Source organism: Mobula birostris, chromosome X, assembly GCF_030028105.1.
Source record: "Mobula birostris isolate sMobBir1 chromosome X, sMobBir1.hap1, whole genome shotgun sequence".
NCBI classification, from domain to species: Eukaryota; Metazoa; Chordata; class Chondrichthyes; order Myliobatiformes; family Myliobatidae; genus Mobula; species Mobula birostris.
In genome coordinates, this window is record NC_092402.1 from 68,212,223 (window position 1) to 68,239,631 (window position 27,409).

General features: G+C 43.2%; 1 protein-coding gene across 3 annotated transcripts in view; it reads right to left on the reverse strand.

Moving 5' to 3' along the window:
- The window catches only part of suox (sulfite oxidase), a 49,967-nt gene extending 22,972 nt beyond the window's left edge, over positions 1-26,995 (reverse strand). The window contains exons 1-2 of one of the 3 annotated variants that reach the window (XM_072248924.1): positions 26,889-26,995; positions 23,994-24,057 (exon numbers count right to left, since the gene is read on the reverse strand). In XM_072248924.1, the coding sequence (XP_072105025.1) occupies positions 23,994-24,052 (59 nt within the window). In that variant the 5' untranslated portion in view covers positions 24,053-24,057; positions 26,889-26,995. Of the gene's footprint in view, positions 1-9,094; positions 9,266-23,993; positions 24,058-26,888 lie in introns of those variants that run through there. The other 2 variants (XM_072248926.1, XM_072248925.1) reach the window with 2 other exon arrangements.
- Positions 26,996-27,409: the final 414 nt, after the last annotated feature.

Consider the following 27,409-nt stretch of genomic DNA (forward strand, 5'->3'; position numbering starts at 1 on the left):
CGCTGGCAGTAACAAAGGTGTGAACAAAATTGGATCACAATTCATTCTCAAGCTAAAGGAAGCAGCTTTGCCACCAGTGTGGCTACTGTGGAAAGCGAAGCTAAAACTGAGCCCAGAACTGATGAAAAGGGTACAGATTTGAAACAAGCCATTTGCAATACCAGAAGTTCGAGAAATCGATGTTCATGCCACCACGTTGGAGGCTACCTAGATAGCATACAAGGTGTTACTCCTCCAACCTGAGTGTGACCTCATCGCAGCAGTAGAGGAGGCTATGAACAGACACATCAGAATAGGAATGGGAAGTAGAATTGAAGTGGGTGGTCAGCGGGAGATCCCACTTTTTCTGGTAGATGGAACGTAGGTGCTTGGCGAAGCGGTCTCCCAATCTATGCCAGGTCTCACCAATATACAGGAGGCCACACCAGGAGCACCGGATATAGTAGATGGTCTCAACAGACTCACAGGTAATGTGTCACCTTACCTTTAAGGACTGTTTGGGACCCTGAATGGTAGTGAGGGAGGAGGTGTAGGGGCAGGTGTAGCACTTGTTTTGCCTGCAAGGATAAGTGCCAGGAGGGAGATCAGTGGGGAGGGATGAATGGACAAGGGAGTCATGTAGGGAGCAATCCCTGCAGAAAGCAGAAAGTGTGTGTGTGTGTGTGGGGGGGGGGAGGAAGAAGATGTGTTTGGTGGTGGGATCCCGTTGGAGATGGCGGAAATTACTGAGGATCATGTACTGGATGCAGAGGCTACTGGGGTGGTAGGTGAGGATAAGAGGAACCCTATCCCTGGTGAGGTGGCGGGAGGATGGGGTAAGGGTAGACATGCGCAAAATAGAAGAAATGCAGGTGAGGGCAGTGTTGATGGTGGAAGAAGGGAAGCCCCTTTCTTTAGAGGAGGAGGACATCTCATTAGTTCTGACATGAAAAGCTTCATCCTGAGAGTAGGTGCAGCAGAAATGGAGGAACTGAGAGAAGGGGGTGGCAGTTTTGCAAGTGACAGGGTGGGAAGAGGTATAGCCCAGGTAGCTCTGAGAATCATTGGGTTTATAAAATATATCAGTAAATAGATTATCTCCAGAAATACAGACAGAGAGATCAAGAAAGGGGAGGGAGATGTCAGAAATGGACCAGGTAAATTGGAGAGCTGGGTGGAGTTGGAGGCAAAGTTGATGAAGTCGACAAGCTCAGCGTGGATGCAGGAAGCAGCCCCAATGCAGTTATCAATGAAGCATAGGAAAAGTTGGGAAGTGATACTGGTGTAGGCTTGGAACGTAGACTGTTCCACGTATCCAGAGGCAGGCATAGCTGGGACTAACACAAGTGCCCATGGCTACACCTTTAGTTTGGAAGAACTGGGAGGAGCCAAAGGAGAAATTTTTGAGACCAAGGACCAGTTCCAACAGACAGAGGAGGGTAGAAGAGAACAGGTTGGGTCTGTTATCTAGAAAGAAGCAGAGAGCTTCAAGGCCCTCCTGATGGGGGATGGAAGTGTATGGGAGATGGAGGTGTATAGGGACTGGACATCCATGGTGAAAGTGAGACAATTGGGGGCCAGGGAACTTGGTCATTGAAAAGATCCAGAGAGCGTGAAGTGTCATGGATGTAGATAGGTACTGAACTGGGGGTGGGGGAGGGGGTGGATAAAACAGGGTGGAGGCATGGAGATACAAGTTCAGTGGGGCAGGAACAAGAAGAAACAATAGGTCTACCTGGACAGGCAGGTTTGTGGATCTTGGCTAGGAGGTAGAAATGGGAGGTGTGGATAAGGGAATTATGAGGTTGGTGGCAATGGATGAAATATCCCCAGAGTTAATAAGATCAGTGATGGTGTGGGTGACAATGGCCTGGTGCTCCTTAGTGGGGTCCTGTTTGAGGGGTAAGAAAGAGGAAGTGTCTGAAAGTTGTCACCTGGCCTCAGTAAGGTAGAGGTCAGTCCGCCTGACTACTACAGCACCTCCCTTTTCTGAGGGTTTGGATGGTTAGGATTAGTGCAGAGAAAGTGGAGAGCAGTGTGTCCGGAAGGAGTGAGGTGAGAATTGGAGAGAGAAGTGGTAAAGTCAAGATGGTTGATGTCTCATTAGCAGTTAGCAACAAAAAGATCTAGAGCAGGCAGAAGACCAGAACAGGGTGTCCAGGAAGAGGAGGAGGGTTGAAGATGGGAGAAGGGGTCATTGGGGCAGGATGGGGAGTCCTTGCCAAAGACGGTGGCATGGAGACAGAGGTGGTGGAAGAAGAGCCCAGTGTCATGGTGGGCGCAGAACTCATTGAGGTGTGGGTGCAGGGGTACAAAGGTGAGTCCCTTACTGAGGATAGAACGTTCTGCCTCAGAGAGGGGAAGGGCAGAGGGAATAGTGAACGCCCAGCATGGATGAAGGGGGGACAAGAGGATTGTTAATGTCTGAGGAGAGAGGAGGGTTGCAGTTTTCAGTGAAGGTGGGGTGAGAGGATTTACCCCTCGATCGTGACCCCACTAAGGAGCACCAGGCCATTGTCTCCCACACCATCACCGACTTTATCCACTCAGGGGATCTCCCATCCACTGCTACCAACCTTATAGTTCCCACACCTCGCACTTCTCGTTTCTACCTCCTACCCAAGATCCACAAACCTGCCTGTCCTGGCAGACCTATTGTCTCAGTTTGCTCCTGCCCCACTGAACTCGTTTCTGCATACCTCGACACGGTTTTATCACCCCTTGTTCAATCCCTTCCTATGTTCGTGACACTTCTCACGCTCTTAAACTTTTTGATGATTTTAAGTTCCCTGGCCCCCACCGCTTTATTTTCACCATGGATGTCCAGTCCCTATATACTTCCATCCCCCATCAGGAAGGTCTCAAAGCTCTCCGCTTCTTTTTGGATTCCAGACCTAACCAGTTCCCCTCTACCATCACTCTGCTCCGTCTAGCGGAATTAGTCCTTACTCTTAATAATTTCTCCTTTGGCTCCTCCCACTTCCTCCAAACCAAAGGTGTAGCTATGGGCACCCGTATGGGTCCCAGCTATGCCTGCCTTTTTGTTGGCTTTGTGGAACAATCTATGTTCCAAATCTATTCTGGTGTCTGTCCCCCACTTTTCCTTCGCTACATCGACGACTGCATTGGCGCTGCTTCCTGCACGCATGCTGAGCTCGTTGACCTCATTAACTTTGCCTCCAACTTTCACCTTGCCCTCAAGTTTACCTGGTCCATTTCCGACACCTCCCGCCCCTTTCTAGATCTTTCTGTCTCTATCTCTGGAGACAGCTTATCTACTGATGTCTACTATAAGCCTACTGACCCTCACAGCTATCTGGACTATTCCTCTTCTCAGCCTGTCTCTTGCAAAAATGCCATCCCCTTCTCGCGATTCCTCCATCTCTACCGCATCTGCTCTCAGGATGAGGCTTTTCATTCCAGGACGAGGGAGATGTCCTCCTTTTTTAAAGAAAGGGGCTTCCCTTCCTCCACCATCAACTCTGCTCTCAAATGCATCTCCCCCATTTCACACACATCTGCTCTCACTCCAGCCTCCCTCCACCCCACTAGGAATAGGGTTCCCCTTGTCCTCACCCACCACCCCACCAGCCTCCGGGTCCAACATATTATTCTCTGTAACTTCCGCCACCTCTAATGGGATCCCACCACTAAGCACATCTTTCCCTCCCCCACCCCCCCACTTTCCACAGGGATCGCTCCCTACGTGACTCCCTTGTCCATTCGTCCCCCCCATCCCTCCCCACTGATCTCCCTCCTGGCACTTATCCTTGTAAGCGGAACAAGTGCTACATATGCCTTTACACTTCCTCCCTTACCACCATTCAGGGCCCCATAAAGTCCTTCCAGGTGAGGCAACACTTCACCTGTGAGTCAGCTGGGATGATATGCTGCGTTCGGTGCTCCCAATGTGGCCTTCTATATATTGGCGAGACCCGACGCAGACTGGGAGACCGCTTTGCTGAACATCTACGCTCTGTCCGCCAGAGAAAGCAGGATCTCCCAGTGTCCACACATTTTAATTCCACATCCCATTCCCATTCTGATATGTCTATCCACGGCCTCCTCTACTGTAAAGATGAAGCCACACTCAGGTTGGAGGAACAACACCTTATATTCCGTCTGGGTAGCCTCCAACCTGATGGCATGAACATAGACTTCTCAAACTTCTGTTAATGCCCCACCTCCCCCTCGTACCCCATCCGTTATTTATTTATATACGCACATTCTTTTTCTCTCTCTCCATTTTCTCCCTCTGTCCCTCTCACTATACCCCTTGCCCATCCTCTGGGGTTTCCCCCCTCCCCCTTTTCTTTCTCCCTAGGCCTCCTGTTCCATGATCCTCTCATATCCCTTTTGCCATTCAACTGTCCAGCTCTTAGCTCCATCCCTTCCCCTCCCACTTTCAAATCTCTTTCTCGCTCTTCTTTCAGTTAGTCCTGACAAAGGGTCTCGGCCCAAAACACCGACTGTACCTCTTCCTGGAGATGCTGCCTGGCTTGTTCACCAGTAACTTTGATGTGTGTTACTTGCCATTAAATGCTATTTGAAGACCAACTCAAAATGACATCTCCCCATTAACTAGACTATTTTCAAGTAATCTATTCATTCTTGTTACTTAGGTGTATACTGTATATGCTTGCTCTAGTTAACTGATTCCTTATCATTATACCAACAAATATTGTCAAAAATATTGCGAAGTTCAGCGGTAGAAGCAGCATTGCCTACGAAGATCAACAGCAAATAGCTAGAGTAGAAGGAAGTGTACATTATCATTCCCCGTGGGCCTGTACCAGAACTACTATGTTTTTTCTTAATGTACATTAATGAATCAGACTAGGGTGTACAGTACACAATGGTTCATAGAAATATAGTGGCATGGGTAGATGTGTGGCAGATGAAATTTAATCTAGAAAAGATGTGGTATTTCAAGTCAAGTCAGGTCACTTTTTATTGTCATTTCAACCATAGCTGCTGGTACAGAACATAGTAAAAACAAGAATATTTTCCAGGACCGTGGTGCTACATGAAACAATACAAAAACTACACTGAACTACGTAAAACAACACAAAAACTACACTAGACTACAGACCTATCCAGGACTGCATAAAGTGCACAAAACAGTGCAGGCATTACAATAAATAATAAACAAGACAATAGGCACAGTAGAGGGTAGTAGGTTGGTGTCAAGCCAGGCTCTGGGTATTGAGGAGTCTGATGGCTTGGGGGAAAAAAACTGTTACATAGTCTGGTCGTGAGAGCCCGAACGCTTCGGTGCCTTTTTCCAGATGGCAGGAGGGAGAAGAGTTTATATGAGGGGTGCGTGGGGTCCTTCATAATGCCGTTTGCTTTGCGGATGCAGCGTGTGGTGTAAATGTCTATGATGGCGGGAAGAGAGACCCCGATGATCTTCTCAGCTGACCTCACTATCCGCTGCAGGGTCTTTTCATTTTAGAGGGTGAAAAAAGGGCCTGAAGGATCATTGGGGACCTAAGTCACCCCAAGTACAAATTGTTCCAGCTGCTACCATCTGGGAAACGGTACTGCAGCATAAAAGCCAGGGCCAACGGGCTCTGTGACAGCTTCTTCTACCAGGCCATCAGTCTGATCAATTCATGCTGGTACAATTGTATTTCTATGCTATATTGACTGTCCTGTTGTACATACTATAATACTGTTGTATTACAATTACAGTACTATAAATTACACACTTAGACAGAGACGTAATGTAAAGATTTTTTACTCTTGTGTATGTGAAGGATGCAAGTGATAAAGTCAATTCAAATCAATTCAATAAGGAGAGTCAATACAACTCAGAAATTGCACTCAGCTTTAATTTTCGCATTTTAGCTTCTTTTTCTCCTCAAACCTGAACAATCTGCAATAACAGCAATTCCCCGAATTACTTTAGAAAGCACCCAACTAACACTTAGCGTTATCTGAAGATCCATACAAATGCTGCGAATCATGTGGACGATAATCAGTACACAATTTTTTTTGTACCCTATACAGTTGAAGAGTGAAGTGTGTAGATAACAATATGATCGATTTCCTTCTAAATCTCACTTAGGTCTTGAGCAGCCTTTTGAGCTTCATGACATCAGTTACAAAGTTTAATGCTTTTAGTGAACTCCTAGTTATACAGCATCCCAGCATAGAATTAGGTTACCTGTCCATCAAGTCTACATCATTATTTTTTCCTCTGAACTACCAAATTTAATTCTACCCTCCATACTCTTTAATAATCTCACCTCTTAATTAGAAGTAGTTCAAGGTACTTGGCATAGTAATTTGCGGTACAAATTCATACATCCTAACTATCGACAGTTACCTTTCATAAGTCTCCATAAAATTTTTGTTATGACCATAATTTACATCATTGTGACTCTGATACATGGGAGCAATCAACTTTTTATGATGCTGGAAATGGATACCACTTAAATTTCCCAGTTCATGAAAATACTCTAACACTTCTCTCTTCATTGCCCTATCCCTCATCCACTGTAATATTGAAAAGTATCAACAATGCACCTTCCATTTCTTACATAACCTTCTTCAACTGATCATGCTCAATAATCAGCTGATACCCCAGCGCGCAAAACCATACTTGGTTTACCATATCCAGTTGTGTTGTCACCACTAATTTCTTCCCCATATCTACAACTCCTCACAATTTGTATTCTTCAGGACCAAAGCTTCAAACTGATCATGTACCTTTATAAACGCAAACAACAGGAATTCTGCAGATGCTGGAAATTCAAGCAACACACATAAAAGTTGCTGGTGAACGCAGCAGGCCAGGCAGCATCTGTAGGAAGAGGTGCAGTCGATGTTTCAGGCCGAGACCCTTTGTCAGGACTAACTGAAGGAAGAGTGAGTAAGGGATTTGAAAGTTGGAGGGGGAGGGGGAGATCCAAAATGATAGGAGAAGACAGGAGGGGGAAGGATGGAGCCAAGAGCTGGACAGGTGATAGGCAAAAGGTATACGAGAGGATCATGGGACAGGAGGTCCGGGAAGAAAGACAAGGAGGGCGGGGGGAACCCAGAGGATGGGCAAGGGGTATATTAAGAGGGACAGTGGGAGAAAAAGGAGAGTGAGAGAAAGAATGTGTGTATAAAAATAAGTAACAGATGGGGTACGAGGGGGAGGTGGGGCATTAGCGGAAGTTAGAGAAGTCGATGTTCATGCCATCAGGTTGGAGGCTACCCAGATGGAATATAAGGTGTTGTTCCTCCAACCTGAGTGTGGCTTCATCTTTATAGTAAAGGAGGCCGTGGATAGACATATCAGAATGGGAATGGGATGTGGAATTAAAATGTGTGACATGTCAGAATACTTTTATACAATTGTTTAAACTTACATTCATACAAGTTTTCACTATTTTGCCAATACAGTGCCACTCTCATTTATATAGTCTTGTAGTGCACAACATCTGGCCGGCAGGATGGGTTTGTGTACCCTGCCCCAATGACAGAATGCTCCTTGTCATGGGGCCATCAGAGCAGGTTTAATATCACTGGCATATTTGTGAAATTTGTTGTTTTGTGGCAGCGATACAGTGCAATACATTAAAAACTATAAATACAATTATATTTATATACAGTTGCAAGAAAAAATTTGTGAACCTTTGCAATTACCTGATTTTCTGCATTAATTACTTATAAAAGTGGTCTGATCTTCAACCAAGTCACAATAATAGACAAACATAATCTGCCTAAACAAATAACACTCAAACAATTGTACTTCTTATCAATACTGAGTACACCACTTAAACAATCACAGTCTAAGTTCAAAAAAGTATGTGAGCCTCTGGGGTAATGCCTTCTACAAAAGCTATTGGAGTCAGGTGTTCCAATTAATGAGATGAGGTTGGAGGTGTGGGTTGTAGAGGTGCCCTGCTCTATAAAAAAAGACACACAAAGTCAGGTTACTGACAGGGCCTACTCTTCAAGAATTATGTTTATATATACCATGCTTCAATCAAAACAACTTTCAGAGGACCTTAGAAGAATTGTAGAGATGCAGAAGCTGAAAAAGGCTACAAAAGCATTTTTAAAGACCTCAGTGTTCATCAGTCCACAATAAAATAAATTGTCTACAAATGGAGGAAACTCAATACTGTTGCTACTCTCACTAGAGTGGTTGTCCTGCAAAGATCTCACCAAGAGCACAGCGTGCAATGCTGAAGGAGGCAAAAAAGAACCCAAGGGTAACATCAAGACCTGCAGAAATCTCTAGAACTTGCTAAAGTCTCTGTTCATGTGTCCACCATAAGAAAAACAATGAACAAGAATTGTGTTCATGGAAGGGCACCACAAAGGAAGGAAACCACTGCTCTCAAAAGCAGACCCAACCACTGCTGCACATCTCAAGTTTTCAAAAGACCACCTGGATGTCCTATGGTCAGATGAGACAAAAGTTGAAATGCACACTGCTATGTTTGGAGGAAAAAGGGCACTGTACACTAACACCAAACCCTCATCCCAAATGTGAAGCGTGCTGGAAGGAGCATCATGGTTTGGGGCTGCTTTGCTGTCTCAGGATCTGGACAGCTTGCAATCATTGACGGAACAACAAATCCAAAATTGTATCAAGACATTTTACAGGAGAACGTCAGGGTAGCAGTCTGTCACATGAAGCAATGAGGCAATGATCCAAAACACAAGAGTAAATCAACAACAGAATCATTTAAAAAGAAGAAAATTTGTGTTTTGAAGTGGCCAAGTCAGAGTCCGGATCTTAACCCTGTTATGCAACCGGCAACAATGAATATTAATTGAGACAGGTTATATAAAAACAACCAAACATTTATTAAACACGTATAAACGATAAGGGAAAAAAACAAAAGGAAACTTTAACCGGAAGTTAACAGATATGCAGCCATTCACCAACTCCACTCGGCTCTGGTTCTTAAAGCACTAAATGCGAAAACAGTTCTTAAAGCAATACAGTCAGATATAATTCTTAAAGTGATAACTTCGAAAGTCCAACAGATTTACACGTTCAATTGGGAGAGAATTCTCTGGAGAAAGATTTCTTCACAGATGCACCTTTACTGCTGGTTCTGTCCACAGGATTCACAATGCCGAAAATAAACAGTTTAAATCGACTGACCTTAAATTCCTTTAGAGAGAGAGAGCACCTTTTTGCATGAACATTGCTCTTTCTGGCAAGAGTTATCTCGATGCAGGTACTCTCCAACGAAGACTCAATAAGATCGATTCTTTATTAATCTGCCAAACGATGCCGACTTCTCTCAATCCTTCGATGAATTCTTCACTCTCCCTTCAAACGTCAGAATTGAGTAAATTGGCACTTCCAGCCACAAATATACTGTATCTTATAAGAGAACGCACCCTCCGTTTTAAAAATGAAACTGCGTCACAAAAACAAACACGCAACAGAAATGGAGGCACACTACATTCTACTTGGAAATCTACAAACTCAAAAATCCCACTGCGTCACCTGAGTCGACCCTTATATAGTCACGGGGCACATGTCATCACGTGACCTCACATCGACGGGAAAATCACATCAGGTGACCTTCAAAAGACCATTACATCATTCTCACAAAAAAAACTGATCTCCTTGAGCATGTAACACCTCCCTCCAAAAAAAAATTTGGTTTCTTGAAGAACAAATTTTAACGATTTATACAAAAAAAAATACAAAGGTATAAAATTTACAAAATACACAATATATACAATCTTATCTTTCAACCCTTTACAAACTACTGTACAGTAGGAGTGTTACAAATGTTAAACTATCACTCCAAAAAAACCAAATTTTCCTTGTACATTTAACATCTAGACAACAGCGATCACATTGTCTTTACCCTTAATATGAGTGATCAAAATATTGTACTCCTGTAACATTAAACTGGATTATTAAATTGGAGTTTAATTTCCTTAACCCTTTTCCGTAACAGTTACAATAGCAATCCCTCTCATAATATGGTTTTATCATATTTATATGACACAGCTGTGTTGTCTTCCTCCAGTCTGGGGTTTTTAACCACATAATCCACCTCATTTACCTTAGATTTAATCTGATAAGGACCATGGAATTTGGCTTGTAAAGGGTTTGTTTGCACTGGGAAAAGAACCAACACCTTATCTCCAGGCTTAAATGACCTCATCGTGGCTTCCTTATCATACCATGTCTTCATCTTCTCTTGAGCTAATTTTAAATTTTCCTTGGCCAAATTACAAGCTTTGTACAATCTGTCTTTAAATTTCAAAACATAATCTAGCAAACTAGTGTGTACTTCTTTATTAACCCACTGTTCCTTCAACAAAGCCAAAAGTCCTCAAACTCTATGTCCAAACACAAGTTCAAAAGGACGAAAACCTAATGAATCATGTACTGCCTCCCTTACTGCAAAAAGTAGTAAATGTATACCTTCATCCCAGTCCTTTTCATTTTCTACACAATATGTCCTAATCATAGTTTTTAGTGTAGAATGAAATCTCTCCAAGGCTCCTTGTGATTCTGGATGATAGGCTGAGAAAATAATCTGCTTCGCTCCCAGTTTATAAGCTATCTGCTGGAACAACCCAGACATAAAATTACTACCTTGATCTGATTGTATTTCCTTAGGCAACCCAAAATAAGTGAAGAATTTTATAAGAGCTTTTGTCACAGTTTTAGCTGTTATATTCCTAAGAGGTACTGCCTCTGGAAACCTAGATGCTGTGCACATAATAGTTAATAAATATTGATGTCCAGTTTTAGTTTTTGGCAAAGGACCTACACAGTCTACAATGATTTTTGAAACGGGCTCACCAAATACAGGAATTGGTTGCAGTGGAGCCACTGGAGTAACCTGATTAGGTTTACCAACAATTTGACATGTATGACACGTTCTACAAAATGTCGCCACATCTTGTCTTAAACTAGGCCAATAAAAATGTTTAGAAACTTTGTTCATAGTTTTCTTTACCCCAAAATGACCACCCAAAGGTATACTATGAGCCATAGTCAAAATCTCATTTCGGTAAATTTTAGGAACAACAACCTGATGATTAACTTCCCATTCCTCACTAGCAGGAATTGTAGGCAATCTCTACTTTCTCATTAATACCCCCCTTTCAAAATAATATCCAACTGGTACTTTTCCAATTTCATTATCTGGAAGAGCTTGTTCTTTTAACTTAACTATCTCAGGATCCCTACCCTGCTCTGCTATCATCTCCTTCCGAGATAAAGACAAATCTTCCTGATCAGACTTACCATCAAAATCCTGATCAAATAAGGTGGGTAAGAAAGTTTCTGATACATCCTCAAAATTCGAATCTTGATTTGAACTGTCATGGGTAACAACCACATCCTTTACATCAGTCTTTTTAGCCATAGCTCTTGTTACAACACAGGAAGAATCTGTGTTAGAATCCCTCTGTGGTTCCTCAGAATTTAAATTTATTGTCAAATGCACTTCAGGAAAAACTTGTCCACCTGCTAAATCATTCCCTAACAAAAGAGAAACATCATTCACAGGTAAACTGGATTGTAGTCCTACTTTAACAACCCCTGTAACTTATCCTGACCTTAAAGTTACTCTATGTAAATGTACTGGCATAAGGGCACTCCCTACTCCTCTTATATAATTTACCTCATCAATGTCAGACTCATCACTAAACCTTAGCACACTGTCTAATATTAGTGATTGCAAAGCTCCAGTATCTCTAAGTATCCTTATTGGTACTGCATTGGATCCTTCTTTCAAGGATACAAATCCTTCTGTTATAAAAGCTTCACATCCCTTCTTAACTTGGTCAGACTCTGACACATCTTCATTAGTATTTTCTAAACCCTGTGGTTTTATAGGTTTTCCAATATGTTGCACACAAGCATCTGGGGCCACTTCTTTCTCTTTCCGTTTCAATCGGAAGCAATTAGCTACTACATGTCCAGGTTTCTTATAATAATTACAAATAATACCAAAATATCTTTCCTTCACGTCTCCCTTCATCCTTACTTTCCTTACTAACTTCAGATTTAATTTCTGATTTACCTTGACTCTCTGTGCTAGTTTTCCTTTTAAAAATTTTACCTGGAGAAAATTTATTCCTGTGAATTAAACCATACTCATCAGCCAATTTAGCAATCTCCTGCAATGTAGCAGTGTCCCGTTCATTTAAGTAAGTTCTCACTTCAACAGGAATGCTTCTTTTAAATTCCTCCTGCAAAATCAGCTCTTTCAATTTATTATACGCCCCATTCACATTTTCAGAGGAAACCCATCTCTCAAAACACACAGATTTCTCATAGGCTAATTCCACATAAGTTTTTTTCCACTGATTTCTTCAAACTTCTAAATCTTTCTCTATACGCTTCCTGAACCATCTCATATGCTTTTAATATTTGCTGTTTAACAATATCATAATCCAGTGCTTGCTCAGCATTTAAAGCTGTATAAACTTGTTGTGCCTTGCCTTTAATTACACTTTGTAACATCACTGGCCATTGGTCCTTCGGCCACTTTAAACTCAGAGCAACTATTTTGAAATGTTGGAAATATGTGTCCACATCAGCTTCATTAAATGGAGGAGCCAAAACAACCTCACGACTAGCAATAAATTGTTCAGTAGAACCAGAAGACTGACTCCCGAACTTTAATTTCTGCATCTCTAGCTCAAATTTCCTCTGGTTTTCAGCTTCTCTTTCTTTCATTTTCACATTAAATCTTTCAAAATTTAACTGTTCAAGATGCAACTGTATTTCCAGATTACTCATTGGAAACTTCTCTAACACCTCCTCATCAAGATATTCCAAATTAATATAATGTTCAGCAATCTTCCTTTGTATGAAAGCCTTGGTAGAATTTCCCGTAATTCCTTTAATATCCAACTTCTTAGCAATCTCCAATACCACAGGTTTTCTTGCAGTCTCTAAAAATCCCGAATCACGCGCCTTCAAAAACCCGTCAGTATCCATTGTTGCCGAATACAACACACACCAATCAAAAAAAAAAAAAAAAAATTGGATAATTCCCTTTTCCAAATCAAAATGGCAATTACCAGCACTTAAGCTCAAAATCAGAACATCTCCTGGCCGAGCCCCCACAAATTATGTTACGTAACCGGCAACAATGAATATTAATCAAGACAGGTTATATAAAAACAACTAAACATTTATTAAACATGTATAAATGATAAGGGAAAAAAACAAAAGGAAACTTTAACCGAAAGTTAACAGATATGCAGCCGTTCACCAACTCCACTCAGCTCTGGTTCTTAAAGCGTTAAATGCGAAAACAGTTCTTAAAGCGATACAGTCAGATGTAATTCTTAAAGTGATAACTTCGAAAGTCCAACAGATTTACACGTTCAATTGGGAGAGACTTCTCTGGAGAAAGATTTCTTCACAGATGCACTTTTACTGCTGGTTCTGTCCACAGGATTCACGATGCCGAAAATAAACAGTTTAAAATCGACTGACCTTAAATTCCTTTAGAGAGAGAGAGCACCTTTTTGCATGAACTCATTGCTCTTTCTGGCAAGAGTTATCTCGATGCAGGTACTCTCCAACGAAGACTCAATAAGGTCGATTCTCTATTAAACTGCCAAACGATGCCGACTTCTCTCGATCCTTCGATGAATTCTTCACTCTCCCTTCAACTGTCGGAATTGAGTAAATTGGCACTTCCAGCCACAAATTCCCAGTCCAAATATACTGTATCTTATAAGAGAACGCACCCTCCGTTTTAAAAATGAAACTGCGTCACAAAAACAAACACGCAACAGAAATGGAGGCACAATACGTTCTACCTGGAAATCTACAAACTCAAAAATCTCACTGCGTCACCTGAGTTGACCCTTATATAGTCACGGGGCACGTCATCACGTGACCTCACATCGGTGGGAAAATCACATCAGGTGACCTCCAAAAGACCATTACATCATTCTCACAAAAAAATTGATGAACTGAAACAGTTTTGTGTGGATAAATGGTCTAAAATTCCTCCTCATCCTTGTGCAGGTCTGATAAGCAGCTACAGGAAACGTTTGGTGGAGGTTTTTGCTGCTAAAGGAGTAGATTCTACCAGCTATTAAATACAAGGGTTCACATACTTTTTTCTAGCCTGGACTGTGAATGATTAAACAATGTGTTCAATAAAGACATGAAAAGTACAATTGTGAGTTATTACTTAGGCAGATTGTGTTTGTCTATTGTAACTTGGATGAAGAGCAGATCATATTTTATGAGTAATTAATGCAGAAAAACAGGTAATTGCAAAGGCTTCGCAAACCTTTCCTTGCAACAGTCTATTAAGTAAGTAGTGTGAAAAGAGAGCAAAAAAAGTGTTCACATTCGCCAGCAGGACAGTAGGGGCTTGGGGCCTAAAGGCCCTGCACTTCAATCTTATTTGCAGCCCAGCACGCCTTCCACGTTTCCTTTTTCTTAAAGGAAACTGCACTCAAGACCTGAATCTGCAGTCCCGGGTGTGCAGGTTTTGAGGATCGATAGATTTTCTATACGTCTTAAAACAATGTTGCTTACTGAAGTACCCACGGCTCTGACTGCAGTTTTTGGCTGTAGTATTCCTAAATGGAAATATTTGATGATTCCCTTCAGCTCAAATCCTGGATTTGGGATTCAATGGTACTGAAGAGCAAAGACTCAGGGATGAGGAAGCCAGGAAAAGAGACCTAGAAACCATCTCAAGCATAGTCCAATGTTCTGGGCCAGAATTCAGCTCTGGAACAAAGTGTACAATACTGGTGGGCATGGGTGTCTCACAATAAAATGGGTACAAGTACTGCTGTGCATGGTGGAAGGGATGGGAATATCAAAGACGTGTCAATGACTGGAGCAGCAAGAACTAGTGCCTTTGATTAGACCTATAATTAACAATATCCTATTATGGATGGCTGAATTAAAACAGATTTCTCACAAGTAATCTCAACACCACAGAAAAGTTACAAGAGAAAATCTGCCGATGCTAGAAATATACACCCCCCCCCCACCCCCGTGCTGGAGGAACTCAGCAGGCCAGGTAGCATCTATGGAGAATGAGTAAACAGTCGACATTCCTGATGAAGTGTTTCGGCTCGAAACATCAACTGTTTACTCTTTTCCATAGATGCTATCTGGCCTGCTGAATTCCTCCAACATTCTGTATGATTCACAGAATATTTTATAGATTTACAAGTAGATATACAGCACCAAATTTATCAACAGGCAACCAGACAACCAGGAGTTCAGTATCACCCATATGGACTGAAAGGAAGTGTTCTACAAAGGTCTCATCCAATCTACACTTGATTTCTCCAACATAGAGAAGTGCACACTTGTGAGCACTGAATACAATACACCAGATTGGAAGTAGTTCATGTGAATCACTGCTTGACTGTTTGGGACTCTGGATGGTGAAAATGGAACTGATAAAAGGGGCAAATGTTAAATTCCTTGCACTTGCATGGAAGGTAGCGGGGGCTACAGGAAAAATGAATCAAGGAGGCAGAGGGAACTGCCTTTTATAATTGTGAAGGCAGTGGAGGGGAGGGGGAGTTTTATTTGCTGGTGGCATCACATTGAAGGTAGAGCAAATTGTGAAGGATGACCTGTTAAATGTGGAGGCTGATAAGACAGAAGGCGAAGACAAGAGGACAGAGATGAGATTCTGTGGATATGATAGAGACACCTGGATGGTATGTTGCCTCCCAGGTGCCAGGATCAGGGATGCCTTGGATTGGGCATTCTTAAGGCCGAGGCTGAACAGCCAGAAGTCTTGGTACATACTGGCACCAATGACAAGGCGAGGAGGTCCTGAAGAGAGATTTTAGGGAGCTAGGTAAAAAGCTGAAGAACAGGACCTCCAGGATAGTACTCCCTGGAATGCTGCCTGTGCCACGTGCCAGTGAGCATAAGAATAGGATTAGTTGGCAGGTGAATGTGTGGCTCAGGAACTAGTGCAGGGGGCAGTGATGAAGATTCCTAGAACATTGGGATCTCTTCTGGGGAAGGTACGACTTGTACAAAAGGGGACAGGTTACACCTGAACCCAAGGGGGTCTAACCTCCTTGTGGGCAGGTTTGCTAGAATTGTTCGGGAGGGTTTAAATTATTTTGGCAGGGGGATGGGAACCGGAGTGATAGTGCTGAGGATAAAGTAGTTGGTTTACAAACAGATGCAATATGTACTGAGACTCCAAGCAAGGAGAGGATGATGACAGGACAAAATTGCAGGCAACAGGATGAGTTGTAATATAAAAGGTGGATAAATTCAAAAAGAGTGAATACAGGACTGAAGAACTTGTAGCACAGTTACAGGCTGGCATGTATGATGTTGTAGGCATCACTGAATCATGGCTGAAAGAGGATTATAGCTGGGAGCTTAATGTCCAAGGATACAGATTGTATGAAAAGACTGGAAGGAAGGTACAGGCGGGTGGTGTTGCTTTGTCAGTAAAAAATGAAATCAAATCATTAGAAAGAGGTGACACAGGGTCGGAAAGTGTTGAATCATTGTGGATAAGCTAAGGAACTGTAAGGGTAAAAAGACCCTGATGGGAGTTATGAGACCCACAAACAGTAGTAAGGATGTGGTCTGCAAGTTACAATGGGAGATAGAAAATTCATGCCAAAAGGGCAATTTTACAATAGTCATGGGAGATTCCAATGTGCAGGTAGAGTGGGATCCCAAGAGAGGGAATTTCTAGAATGCCAACAAGATGGCTTTTTAGAGCTGTTCATGATTGAGCCCACTAGGGGAGCAGCAATTCTGAATTGGGTGTTGTGCAATGAACTGGAATTGATTAGAGAGCTTTAGGTAAAAGCACTCTGAAGGACAAGTGTTCATAATATGATCAAATTCACACTGAAATTTGAGAGGGAGAAGCCAAAGTCTGCTGTATCCGTATTACAGTGGAGTAAAGGGAATTACAGAGGCATGAGAGAGGAATTGACCTAATGGATTGGACAATAATACTGGCAGGGAAGACGGCAGAACAGCAACAACTGGAATTTCTGGAAGCAATTCACAAGGCACAAGATATATACATCCCAAAGAGGAAGAAGTATTCTTAAGTAAAGATGACTCAACCGTGGCTAACAAGAGAAGTCAAAACCAACATAGAAGCCAGAGAGAGGGCAAACATTAGTGGGAAGCTAGAGGATTGGGAAGCTTTTAAAACTAACAGAAGGCAACTAAAATAGTCATTCAGAAGGTAAAGATGGAATACAAAAGTAAGGTAGCTAATAATATTAAAGAAGATACCAAAAGTTTCTTCAGGTACATAAAGTGTAAAAGAGAAGTAAGACTGGATATTGGACCGCTGGAAAACAATGCTGGAGAGGAGTAATGGAGGACAAGGAAATAGCTGATGAACAGAATAAGTATTTTGCATCAGTCTTCACTGTGGAAGACACTAGTAGTATGGTAGAAGTTCCAGGTGTCAGGGGTCATGAAGTGTATGAAGTTACCATTACTAGAAGATCTTGGGAAACTGAAAGGTCTTAAGGTAGACAAGTCACCTGGACCAGTTGGTGAACACCCCAGGGTTCTGAAAGAGGTGGCTGAAGAGATTGTGGAGGCATTAGTAATGATCTTTCAAGAATCACTGGATTCTGGAATGGTTCCAGAAGACTGGAAAATTGCATGTCACTCCACTCTTTAAGAAGGGAGAGAGGCAGAAGAAAGGAAATTATTAGCCAGTTAGTCTGACCTCAGTGGTTGGGAAGATGTTGGAGTCAATTGTTAAGAATGTTTCTGGGTACTTGGAGGCACATGACAAAATAAGCCTTGGTCAACATGGTTTCCTCAAGGGAAAATCTTGCCTGAAAAATCTGTTGGAATGCTTTGAAGAAATAGCAAGCAGGATAGATAAAGGAGAATTGGTTAATGTTGTGTACTTGGATTTTCAGAAGGCCTTTGACAAGGTGCCACAGAAGGCTGCTTAACAAGTTACAAGCCCATGGTATTGCAAGAAAGATTCCAGCATGGATAAAGCAGTGGCTGATTGGCAGGAAGCAAGCATAAAGGGAGCCTTTTCTAGTTGGCTGTCAGTGTCTAGTGGTGTTCCAGAGGGGTCTGTGTTGGGACTGATTCTTTTTACGTTATATGTCAATGATTTGGAAAACGGAATGGATTGCTTTGTTGCAAAGTTTGTAGATGATACGAAGATAGCTGGAGGGGCAAGTAGTTTTGAGGAAGTAGAGAGGGTACAGAAGAACTTAGATAGATTAGGAGAATGGGCAAAGAAGTGGTAGATGGAATACAATGTTGGGAAGTGTATGGTCACGCACTTTGGTAGAAGAAATGAAAGAGCAGACTATTTGCTAAACGGGGAGAAAATTTGAAAATCCAAGGTACAAAGGGGCTTGGGAGTCTTCGTGCAGAACATCCTAAAGGTTAATTTGCAGGTTGTGTCTGTGGTGAGGAAGGCAAATGCAATGTTAGCATTAATTTCAAGGGGACTAGAATATAAAAGCAAAGATGTAACATTAAAACATTATAAAGCAGTGGAGAGCCCTCACTTGGAGCACTGTGAGCAATTTTGAGCAATACTTAAGGCAGAGATTGATAGATTCTTGATTGATCAAGGCATGAAGGGATACAGAGGGGATGGCAGGAGATTGGGGTTGAAAGGAAAAATGGATCAGCCATGATGAAACAGTGGAGCAGACTCAATGGGCCAAATGCTCCTATATCTTATAATCTTATGGACAAATGGGAACTCTATATTTGCTCTGGCTGAGAGGACAGAAAGAGTGAACTGTCCCACAACTTAATTCCTCATGTGTTTAATTCTCAACAACAGGTCACCAACCTAGAGTCATAGAGCTGCACTGAACAGAAAGGGCCCTTCAACTCAACTCGTTTACACCTACTGCGGTGCCCATCTATGCCAATCCCACGAGGCTGCATTAAGCCCATAGTTTTTCATTCTTTTCCAGGTTTGAGTTTACCAGGTTCTTCTATCATTTATTCCTCAATCTTCTTTTACTGCAATACTGCACCTCACCTCCAATGAACTTCCTGCTGGAGTGGACTTAATCTGCAGGACAAACAGGAAGCCTTCAGCACCTCCACTCCAGAATAAAAAATCATTCTGACATCAGTACATAGATGACATTTGCACACTTGGAGCTCAACCTCCAAGACATCATTCACAGCTTCACTGAAAAGTAAAAGGGGGGAATAGGATTTACTTTAAACATTTGAAGGACAGAAGTCCTCTACCATTGGGTCCATTGCTGAGGCAGGTGAGAACCATACAAGTTCAGTCGGAGTGGAACTAACATCCTCACAGGTATGTTTTGCTGGGCTGTTGGGAATGATTTAAACAAGCTTGGCAAGTGCAAAAGGAATTCAGGAAGGTAACAAAAACTGGGAAGCATAAGTTAAGAAAGTAGCTAGGAAAATAAATAGGCAGCATAAACAAGGCGAGGTTAAAGAACAGAAAAAATGTTAAAAGGGTAAAATTAAGACTACAATATTTAAATGTATGCCATATTTCCAATAAGATACAGTAGCTAAATTTATGTCACAAATAGAAGTAATAAGATCATATCCTTTTAAAATTCCAGAAACATGGCTGCAGGTGGCCTAAGCTGGCAGCTGAATGTTCAAGGAAATTCAACATTTAGGAAAGGAAAAAGCCAAAAAGGAAAAGTTGATGGTTCATGCTACTCTTCTCTCTGCTTATTATCCCCTACTTGGATCCACCTGTCACTTGCCAATTCTTGTTCCACTCTTTCCCCTTACCTCTTTCTACTAGCTATCTCCCCCCTCAATCAGTCCAGATGAAGGGTCTCAACCAAAACATCTAGTTCCCTCCACAGATGCTTCTTGACCTGCTGAATCCCTCCAGCTTTTTGTTTGTTGCTCCACATTCTTTCTATGACCGACATTCTACTCCGAGTTTTTTCACTGTGTAAAAAACAAAGCCTCAAGGATACTCTCAAAGTCTTCTTGGAAAAATAAAGTAACAACCTCACTCACTCATGGAATCCCTCGTAACTGAACACTCAAAAAAAAAAAAAAAAGGAAAATCTAAAAAAGGGTATTGAGCATCTGGGTAGCGCAGTGGTGCAGCTAGTAGAGCCATTGCTGCACTTTGCCAGAGACCCAGGTTCAGTCCTTACCTCAGGTGCTGTCTGCATGGTTTCCCTGTGACCACTCGGGTTCAAGGAACTGCTCAAGAAGAAGGTGCTCAAATGAAACTCTGGTACATCCAATTTCACAGTACTCTGTCAAATCCCACGTATATAAGATTGAATAAGATGGCGCCGGTAACTGGCGACTCTGCGTGTGCTCTCCCGAGCAAACTGCCCTCTACACTATCCTATACCAGAGAAACCCCTCTAAACCTTCAATCTGCTACATCTAGCAAGATCAACAACACCCTGGCGAAGCTACTGACGCAGCTGGAGACCACCGCGCCAGAACTGCTTCTTAAACTCCGGACCGCACCTGGACCCAACCAGCGAGGCCTGGTCTGAGGCCCACCACGTTCCCGGAGACCCACGGCCTGCTACCGTGCCGGTGCGCTTGGAGACGCGGCCCATTCTGAGAGCATCTCTGGAGCAGACGACCACACAAAAGTGACGGCAGAGACCTCAAGGTGCCCCAGACGCTTCCCCGGAGCGACCACCCTAAAGCCCTGTTGGTGGCCATCCACAGCTGCTGGAAGTGAGGCCTCCGCCGCCAACCTCAGAAATCGAGCCCGAGGCTCGGCTGGAGCGGAGGCCCCGGCAACCGTGACTCAGTTTACGGATTTGTTTCAGCCAGGAGCCCAGCCATCCGGGATTAAGTGTCAGCTTCGGGACCCGACCCAATCTACAGCCCGGGCCCCCGGCAGCTGGAAGTGGCAGCGGAGCCTCCCCCGTCACTCGGCCCGACCCGGAGCTCCCGACAACGCAACCCGCTGATCGATCCCTGCGGGACGCGTCCACCAACCTCAGAGCTGACAACAACACACTGCATCGATGGAAACCTGGAAAGATGCACTATTTACCGAGGAAGCGTGGGAAAAGAGCTGGGCTGCTGGTCAGATTGAAGCTGAGGGGCTTCGGGGTCCCTATGCCCACCATCCTACTAGCTAATGTGCAAGCCATAGAGAACAGGTGGATGATCTTAAAGGGAGACTCACCTACTGCAGGGAGATGCAGAACTGCTGTGTATTCTGTTTTACCGAGACCTGGCTCTCCCCTGCCACCCCCAACTGTGCCATCCGACCAGAGGGATTTTCGATTCATCAGATGGACCGCACGGTGTCTTCGGGCAAGACAAGGGGTGATGGTGTCTGCCTACTGATCAACACTGCGTGGTGCTCGGACACAGCGGCACTGACAAGCTCCTGCAGCCCAGACCTGGAACACCTGTTGGTGAAGTGTTGTCCCTACTATCTGCCATGGGAATTTACCTCGGTCATACTGACAGCGGTCTACATTCCCCCCCCAGGCGGACGTGGAGTGTGCTTTGAACATACTGTATGCCAACATCAGTGAACTTGAGACCAGGTATCTGGAGGATTTGCTCATTACAGCCAGGGACTTTAACCAGGCCAACCTCAGAATGGAGCTGCCAAAGTTATACCAACATGTCTCCTGCCCTACCAGAGGTTTGAATATACTTGACCACTGCTACACAGCAGTCAAGGATGCCTACCGTTCCGTCCCACGAGCTCACTTCGGAAAATCGGACCATCAGGCCGTACTCCTCCTCCCAGCTTATAAACAGAAACTGAAGCGGGAGGTCACGGTGTCAAAAGTAATGTCGCGTTGGACGTTGGAAACGGATGAGGTCCTCCGTGACTGCTTTGAATCGGTGGACTGGTTAGTATTCAAGGACTCGGCAGCTAACCTCGATGAGTATGCCTCAGCTGTCATGGACTTCATTTGGAAATGCACGGAGGACTGTGTGTCTCGCAAGATGATCCGGGTATTCCCTAACCGGAAACCTTGGATGAATTATGAGGTCAAGTCCCTTTTGAAAGCTAGAGCTGCAGCTTTTAGGTCACTACACGGAATCCAGGCATGAACTCCGGAAAGCCATTAAGGGCGTCAAGAGGCAATATCGAGCCAAGTTGGAAGCCCAGGCTAACCAAAGGGATGCCAGTAGACGATGGCAGGGTCTAAATGAGATCACTGTGCACAAAGAAAAGGCTGGGAATATCAATAGCTGTAGCACTTCTCTTCCTGACAAACTTAACGTATTCTACGTAAGATTCGAACAGAAGAGGAGCGTTCCGCTCCCTCTGGATGAACCGGACCTGGTGGCATTGAGATTCATCATCACCGAGGAGGACGTTAGAAAGACCTTCCTGAAGATAAATCCAAGGAAGGCGACGGGCCCAGATGGCATCCCAGGATGGGTTCTCCGGGCCTGTGCAAGCGAGCTAGCTGGAGTGTTTGCTGACATCTTCAACTGCTCCTTGCTTCAGTCTATGATCCCCTCCTGTTTTAAGAAGGCAACGATAATCCCAGTGCCGAAGAAGAGCAAGGTGGCATGCCTGAATGACTATCGACCTGTGGCTCTGACATCAATTGCTATGAAGTGCTTCGAGCGATTGGTTATGGCACACATCAACCACAGCCTACTGGTCAACCTCAATGCTTTGCAATTCGCCTACCGGAGCAACAGGTCAATGGCAGATGCCATCTCTCTGGCCCTACATTCCTTCTTAGAACACCTGGAGAATAAAGACGCATACGTAAGGCTCTTTTTCATTGACTACAGCTCTGTCTTCAATACCATCATTCCAAATAAACTGATTCCTAAGCTCTGGAACCTGGGCCTTAGCACTCAGATCTGCAGCTGGATCTTCAACTTCCTCACAGACAGGACCCAGGCTGTAAAAATAGGGGACACGTTCTCCTCTACAATCACTCTGAGTACCGGTGCCCCACAAAGCTGTGTACTCAGCCCCCTGCTGTACTCACTGTACACCCATGATTGTGTAGCCAAGTTTCCATCGAACTCAATATACAAGTTTGCTGATGACACAACAATTGTAGGCCGTATCTCGGGTAATGATGAGTTTGAGTACAGAGAGGAAATTAAGAACCTGGTGGCATGGTGCGAAGACAATAACCTATCCCTCAACGTCAGCAAGACGAAGGAATTGGTTGTTGACTTCAGAAGGAGTAGCGGACCGCACGACCCAATTTACATCGGTGGTGCGCAAGTAGAACAGGTCAAAAGCTTTAAATTCCTCAGGGTCAATATTACAAATGACCTGACTTGGTCCAACCAAGCAGAGTCCACTGCCAAGAAGGCCCACCAGCGCCTTTACTTCCTGAGAAAGCTAATGAAATTTGGCCTGACCCCTAAAACCCTCACTAATTTTTATAGATGCACCATAGAAAGCATTCTTCTAGGGTGCATCACAACCTGGTATGGAAGTTGTCCTGTCCAAGACTGGAAGAAGCTGCAGAAGATCATGAACACGGCGCAGCACATTACACAAACCAATCTTCCGACCTTGGACTCACTTTACACCGCACGCTGTTGGAGCAGTGCTGTCAGGATAATCAAGGACACAACCCACCCAGCCAACACACTTTTTGTCCCTCTTCCCTCCGGGAGAAGGCTCAGGAACTTGAAGACTCATATGGCCAGATTTGCGATCAGCTTCTTTCCAACTGTGATAAGACTGCTGAACGGATCTTGACCCGGATCTGGGCCGTACCCTCCAAATATCCGGACCTGCCTCTCGATTTTTTTGCACTACCTTACTTTCCATTTTTCTATTTATGATTTATAATTTAAATTTTTAATATTTACTATCAATTTGTAATCCAGGGAGCGGGAAGTGCAGAATCAAATATCGCTATGATGATTGTACGTCCCAGTATCAATTGTTTGGCGACAATAAAGTATAAAGTAAAAGTATAAAGTATATCTGGGGTGGAACTTGAATCTACAACCTTCCAACTCTGAGCTTGTATCAACTGAGCCAAAGCTGATATTATCTCAATAACAGGCAAAAAAAGGCCTCATTAACTGGCAGTTTTAGAGTCACAAACTGAATTAGAGTTATTCTCCTCAATGAGGTGACTATTACCTGCTTTGCATCTGCCAAATGCCCACAGCAGACCGCGTACACCTCAGTAACGACATCATAGTATCTGCAAAGAGAACATAATTACATTTTCAATCAGTTCCCCCCCCCACCATGTCTTTTGTTTTCTTTGTATTTTAATCTATCTGTACCTCAGGTACCATCTTTGTCGTGTGGAGTTTTTCATTGATTCTATTGTTTTATTTTGTATTTACTGTGAATATCTGCAAGAAAATGAATCTCAGGGTAGTAAACTGTGACACATAATACTTTGATAATAAATTTACTTTGAACTGTGAACTACCCAGTTCAATAACAGAGAGCCACAAACAAGAAAACTAGTGGAGTAGAATTTCATTTCCCAGTATGTCATTTCAAGCAATTTAAAATGCATAATTAGAGGAAGCAATTTCAGTCTGAAAGCCAGGATTCATTGTACTCAAATGCAGTTGGTGTGTGTGCTTCAAACATAGCACATTAGTAACAAATGGAAAATAATTAATATTGTGTGAGCTCACCAAACACTGTAAAGTTGATGGAGCTGGCAATAAAAACTGGTCAGTTGTTGTATCCTCAATTCTCATTTCAAAGTTCAAAGTAAAATTTATCAGAATTAATTCATGTCCCCACATACAACCCCGAGATTCTTTTTCTCCAGGCATACTCAGCAAATATATAGAACAGTAACTATAAACAAGATCAATGAAAGAGCTAGGGTGCAGAAGACAACAAACTGTGTAAATGCAAATATAAATGAATAGCAATAAATAATGAGAGCATGAAATAAAATATAAACTGTCCTTAAAGTGAGATTATTGGTTATGGGGAGATCTCAACAGGTAAATACAGTTATCCTCACTCAGATGCAGTTCATACTCAAATACCAAAAGCTTCATCAAAACAGAGTTCTTGACAGACTCAAATTCACAAAGAAGGACCTATTCACACATGGAAGATCATTTCGCAGTTTTATTGCCAATTCTACTTTTCCTCCCCTATGAATACACTGATTCCTTTTTCCAAAACAAACTTTAGAAACGACAGCTTTAATTGTTATATTGGAATACCAGCAGTTTATGAAGTGCCATTGTAGCAAGTTTGGCCATCAGGCCATCCCCCACAGTATCCATTCCTAAATTTTTGAAACAGCATCCTTAGGTGCCTTAGACAACTTGTGCAGTTGCATTTTGCCTTTTGGCTTTTATATTCCAGTTATACTTCCTCTTTGCAAAATAGGCACACTTATCACAAGTAGATAGATTGCTGCAGGTGATAGATTTTAGCGCTATAAAAACTTCTATTTATGCAATACCTTGAATATAGAGACAGCAAAATTAGGTCCGATGTGCCCGGGACATTAACAAAGGGCAGGGAGGGGGACAACATTGGAAATCAAAGTTAAATTCCAAGAACCTTCAGTCAGTGGAGGTTGACTTGTAGGCATCCTAGACTCAGCAGTTTCAGCATCACTTGTAGAGCAACTGTCCTGAAAGCTCCCCGTATCAGAGTATATGTTGGCCGATATATTCACAGGGAATCCTGTAAACATCAAGTCCCAGGTCATCTTTGACCCACATAAGCCTACCAGTTTGTGGATGGTATTAATCCGGTATTTCTTCAGAATCCTCGCCATCCTTCCAGAAACCGTGGAAATATAGGGAAAATAGGCGGTAGCAACGAGTTCCTCCTCATTATTAGGTTTCCCAGTTTTACGGTAGAAACCATAGGAGGTGTATCTGTTTGGGCTACTCAGAGAAATCGGCGGTAGCAGAACATTGCATTTGCAATGGCCATAGGATTGACTTCAATGGCACAAACTACTGTGCCTCACCAATGGTTTTTGGGACCACCTGGTGAAAGAAGCCACTGAACTAAAACTAGAGGAAAAGAATTTTAACAAAGACGCACGTCTCGCTCTAAGAGCTGGAATTCGATTGCAACCAAGGTGGCACAGTGGAAACCTGATTGAATAAGCACTAACCAATCAGGAGTAACGGACAATGGGGTATATATACCACCGGACAAGACATACCCAGCCAGACATCATCTCTGATTAAAATGGCGGTGTTTGACATCGAAATGCCAGCTAAAATCGATACCCGTATCCGGTTGGAAACCCGAGGAGAGTTTACTCAAAATATAATGATATTTACATAGAACCTTTCACATTTAATTGATTGCTTTTAAATTTGTGGGTGGACACTGTAGTGCAGAGAGGCAGCTGACATCCACAGCCCCTCGAGTAAAGAATTGCAAAGATTAACCACCCTTTGTGTGAAGTAGTCTAGGTTAATATTTATTCCTAAAGTAACAGCAATAAAAGCTGATCATCTGGCCATGATTTATAACAAGTTTGTGACAGCTCGTTCTGAATGCGCTTCCAACACTGACTGAACTTCACTTCGAAATGCTTTGGGACCTCTGAAATAGAATCACAATTCTGTTTCCTCCAACTGTCAAGTGAGCATGTACTATGTTGGGTGGGATTGATGGGGCTGGAAAGGGAAAGAAAAGGGGAGAGAAAGTGTGATCATAACAAAGGGCCACACTTACTTTTCTTTCCAATCTCAATTAAGACTAAAAAGTTTTTCTTCCCCCAGAAATAATCCAAAAACATTTTCTCAATCCCTAGGAAGGCATTTGACAACAGGATTAGCTATATAGCTTGAAGGCTGTATTCGGTGATTATTAAAATTTCCCCGACACTCGCGTGAAAGACGAATTGGGCAGCAGCTCTTGATCTTAAAATTGGCCCCACCGCTCTCGCATTTCTAAAAAGGGCTTAGTTTCTTCGGTGCCCATAAAACATTTACCGTTTTACCGTTTTGCCGTTTTAAACGGGGCTGCCCTCGCTCCCCATCCATTCAAACAACAAAGCATTAGAAAACATTCACTCACGTTTAGTCAAAAAGCTCGTCAAAACGTTCACAGCAAGAAAATCTTTCCTCTCCACCTCACTGCGCAGCTCACATTCTCAACAGCTCGCTCGAGCACTCTGCGCAGGCGTAGTCATGGAACAGTTCCCCAAAGCTGACGAGTCTCTTGGAGTCTGCCGTCGCACTGGGTTACGGAGTGAAATGAAGCCTGCATGGTCTCTAATGGCAACCAAACCTGACTGGACTCTGCGGCAAGATGGCGGATGAGGTCGTTGGTACCGAGGTATTTGAGGCCGTGGTAACACAAGAAAAGAGAGCATGAGTACATTTGGCCCTTTGATACTGCTTCCTCCAGTTAACAAAATAATAGCTGATCCACGACGAGGAAGCCATTTTTGAAAACAAGCAAAAAACTGGAACTATACACAAACAAGAGAAAATCTGCAGATGCTGGAAATCCAAGCAACAGACAGAAAATGCTGGAGGAACTCAGCAGGTCAGGCAGCATCTGTGGAAAAATGTACAGTTGACGTTTTGGGCTGA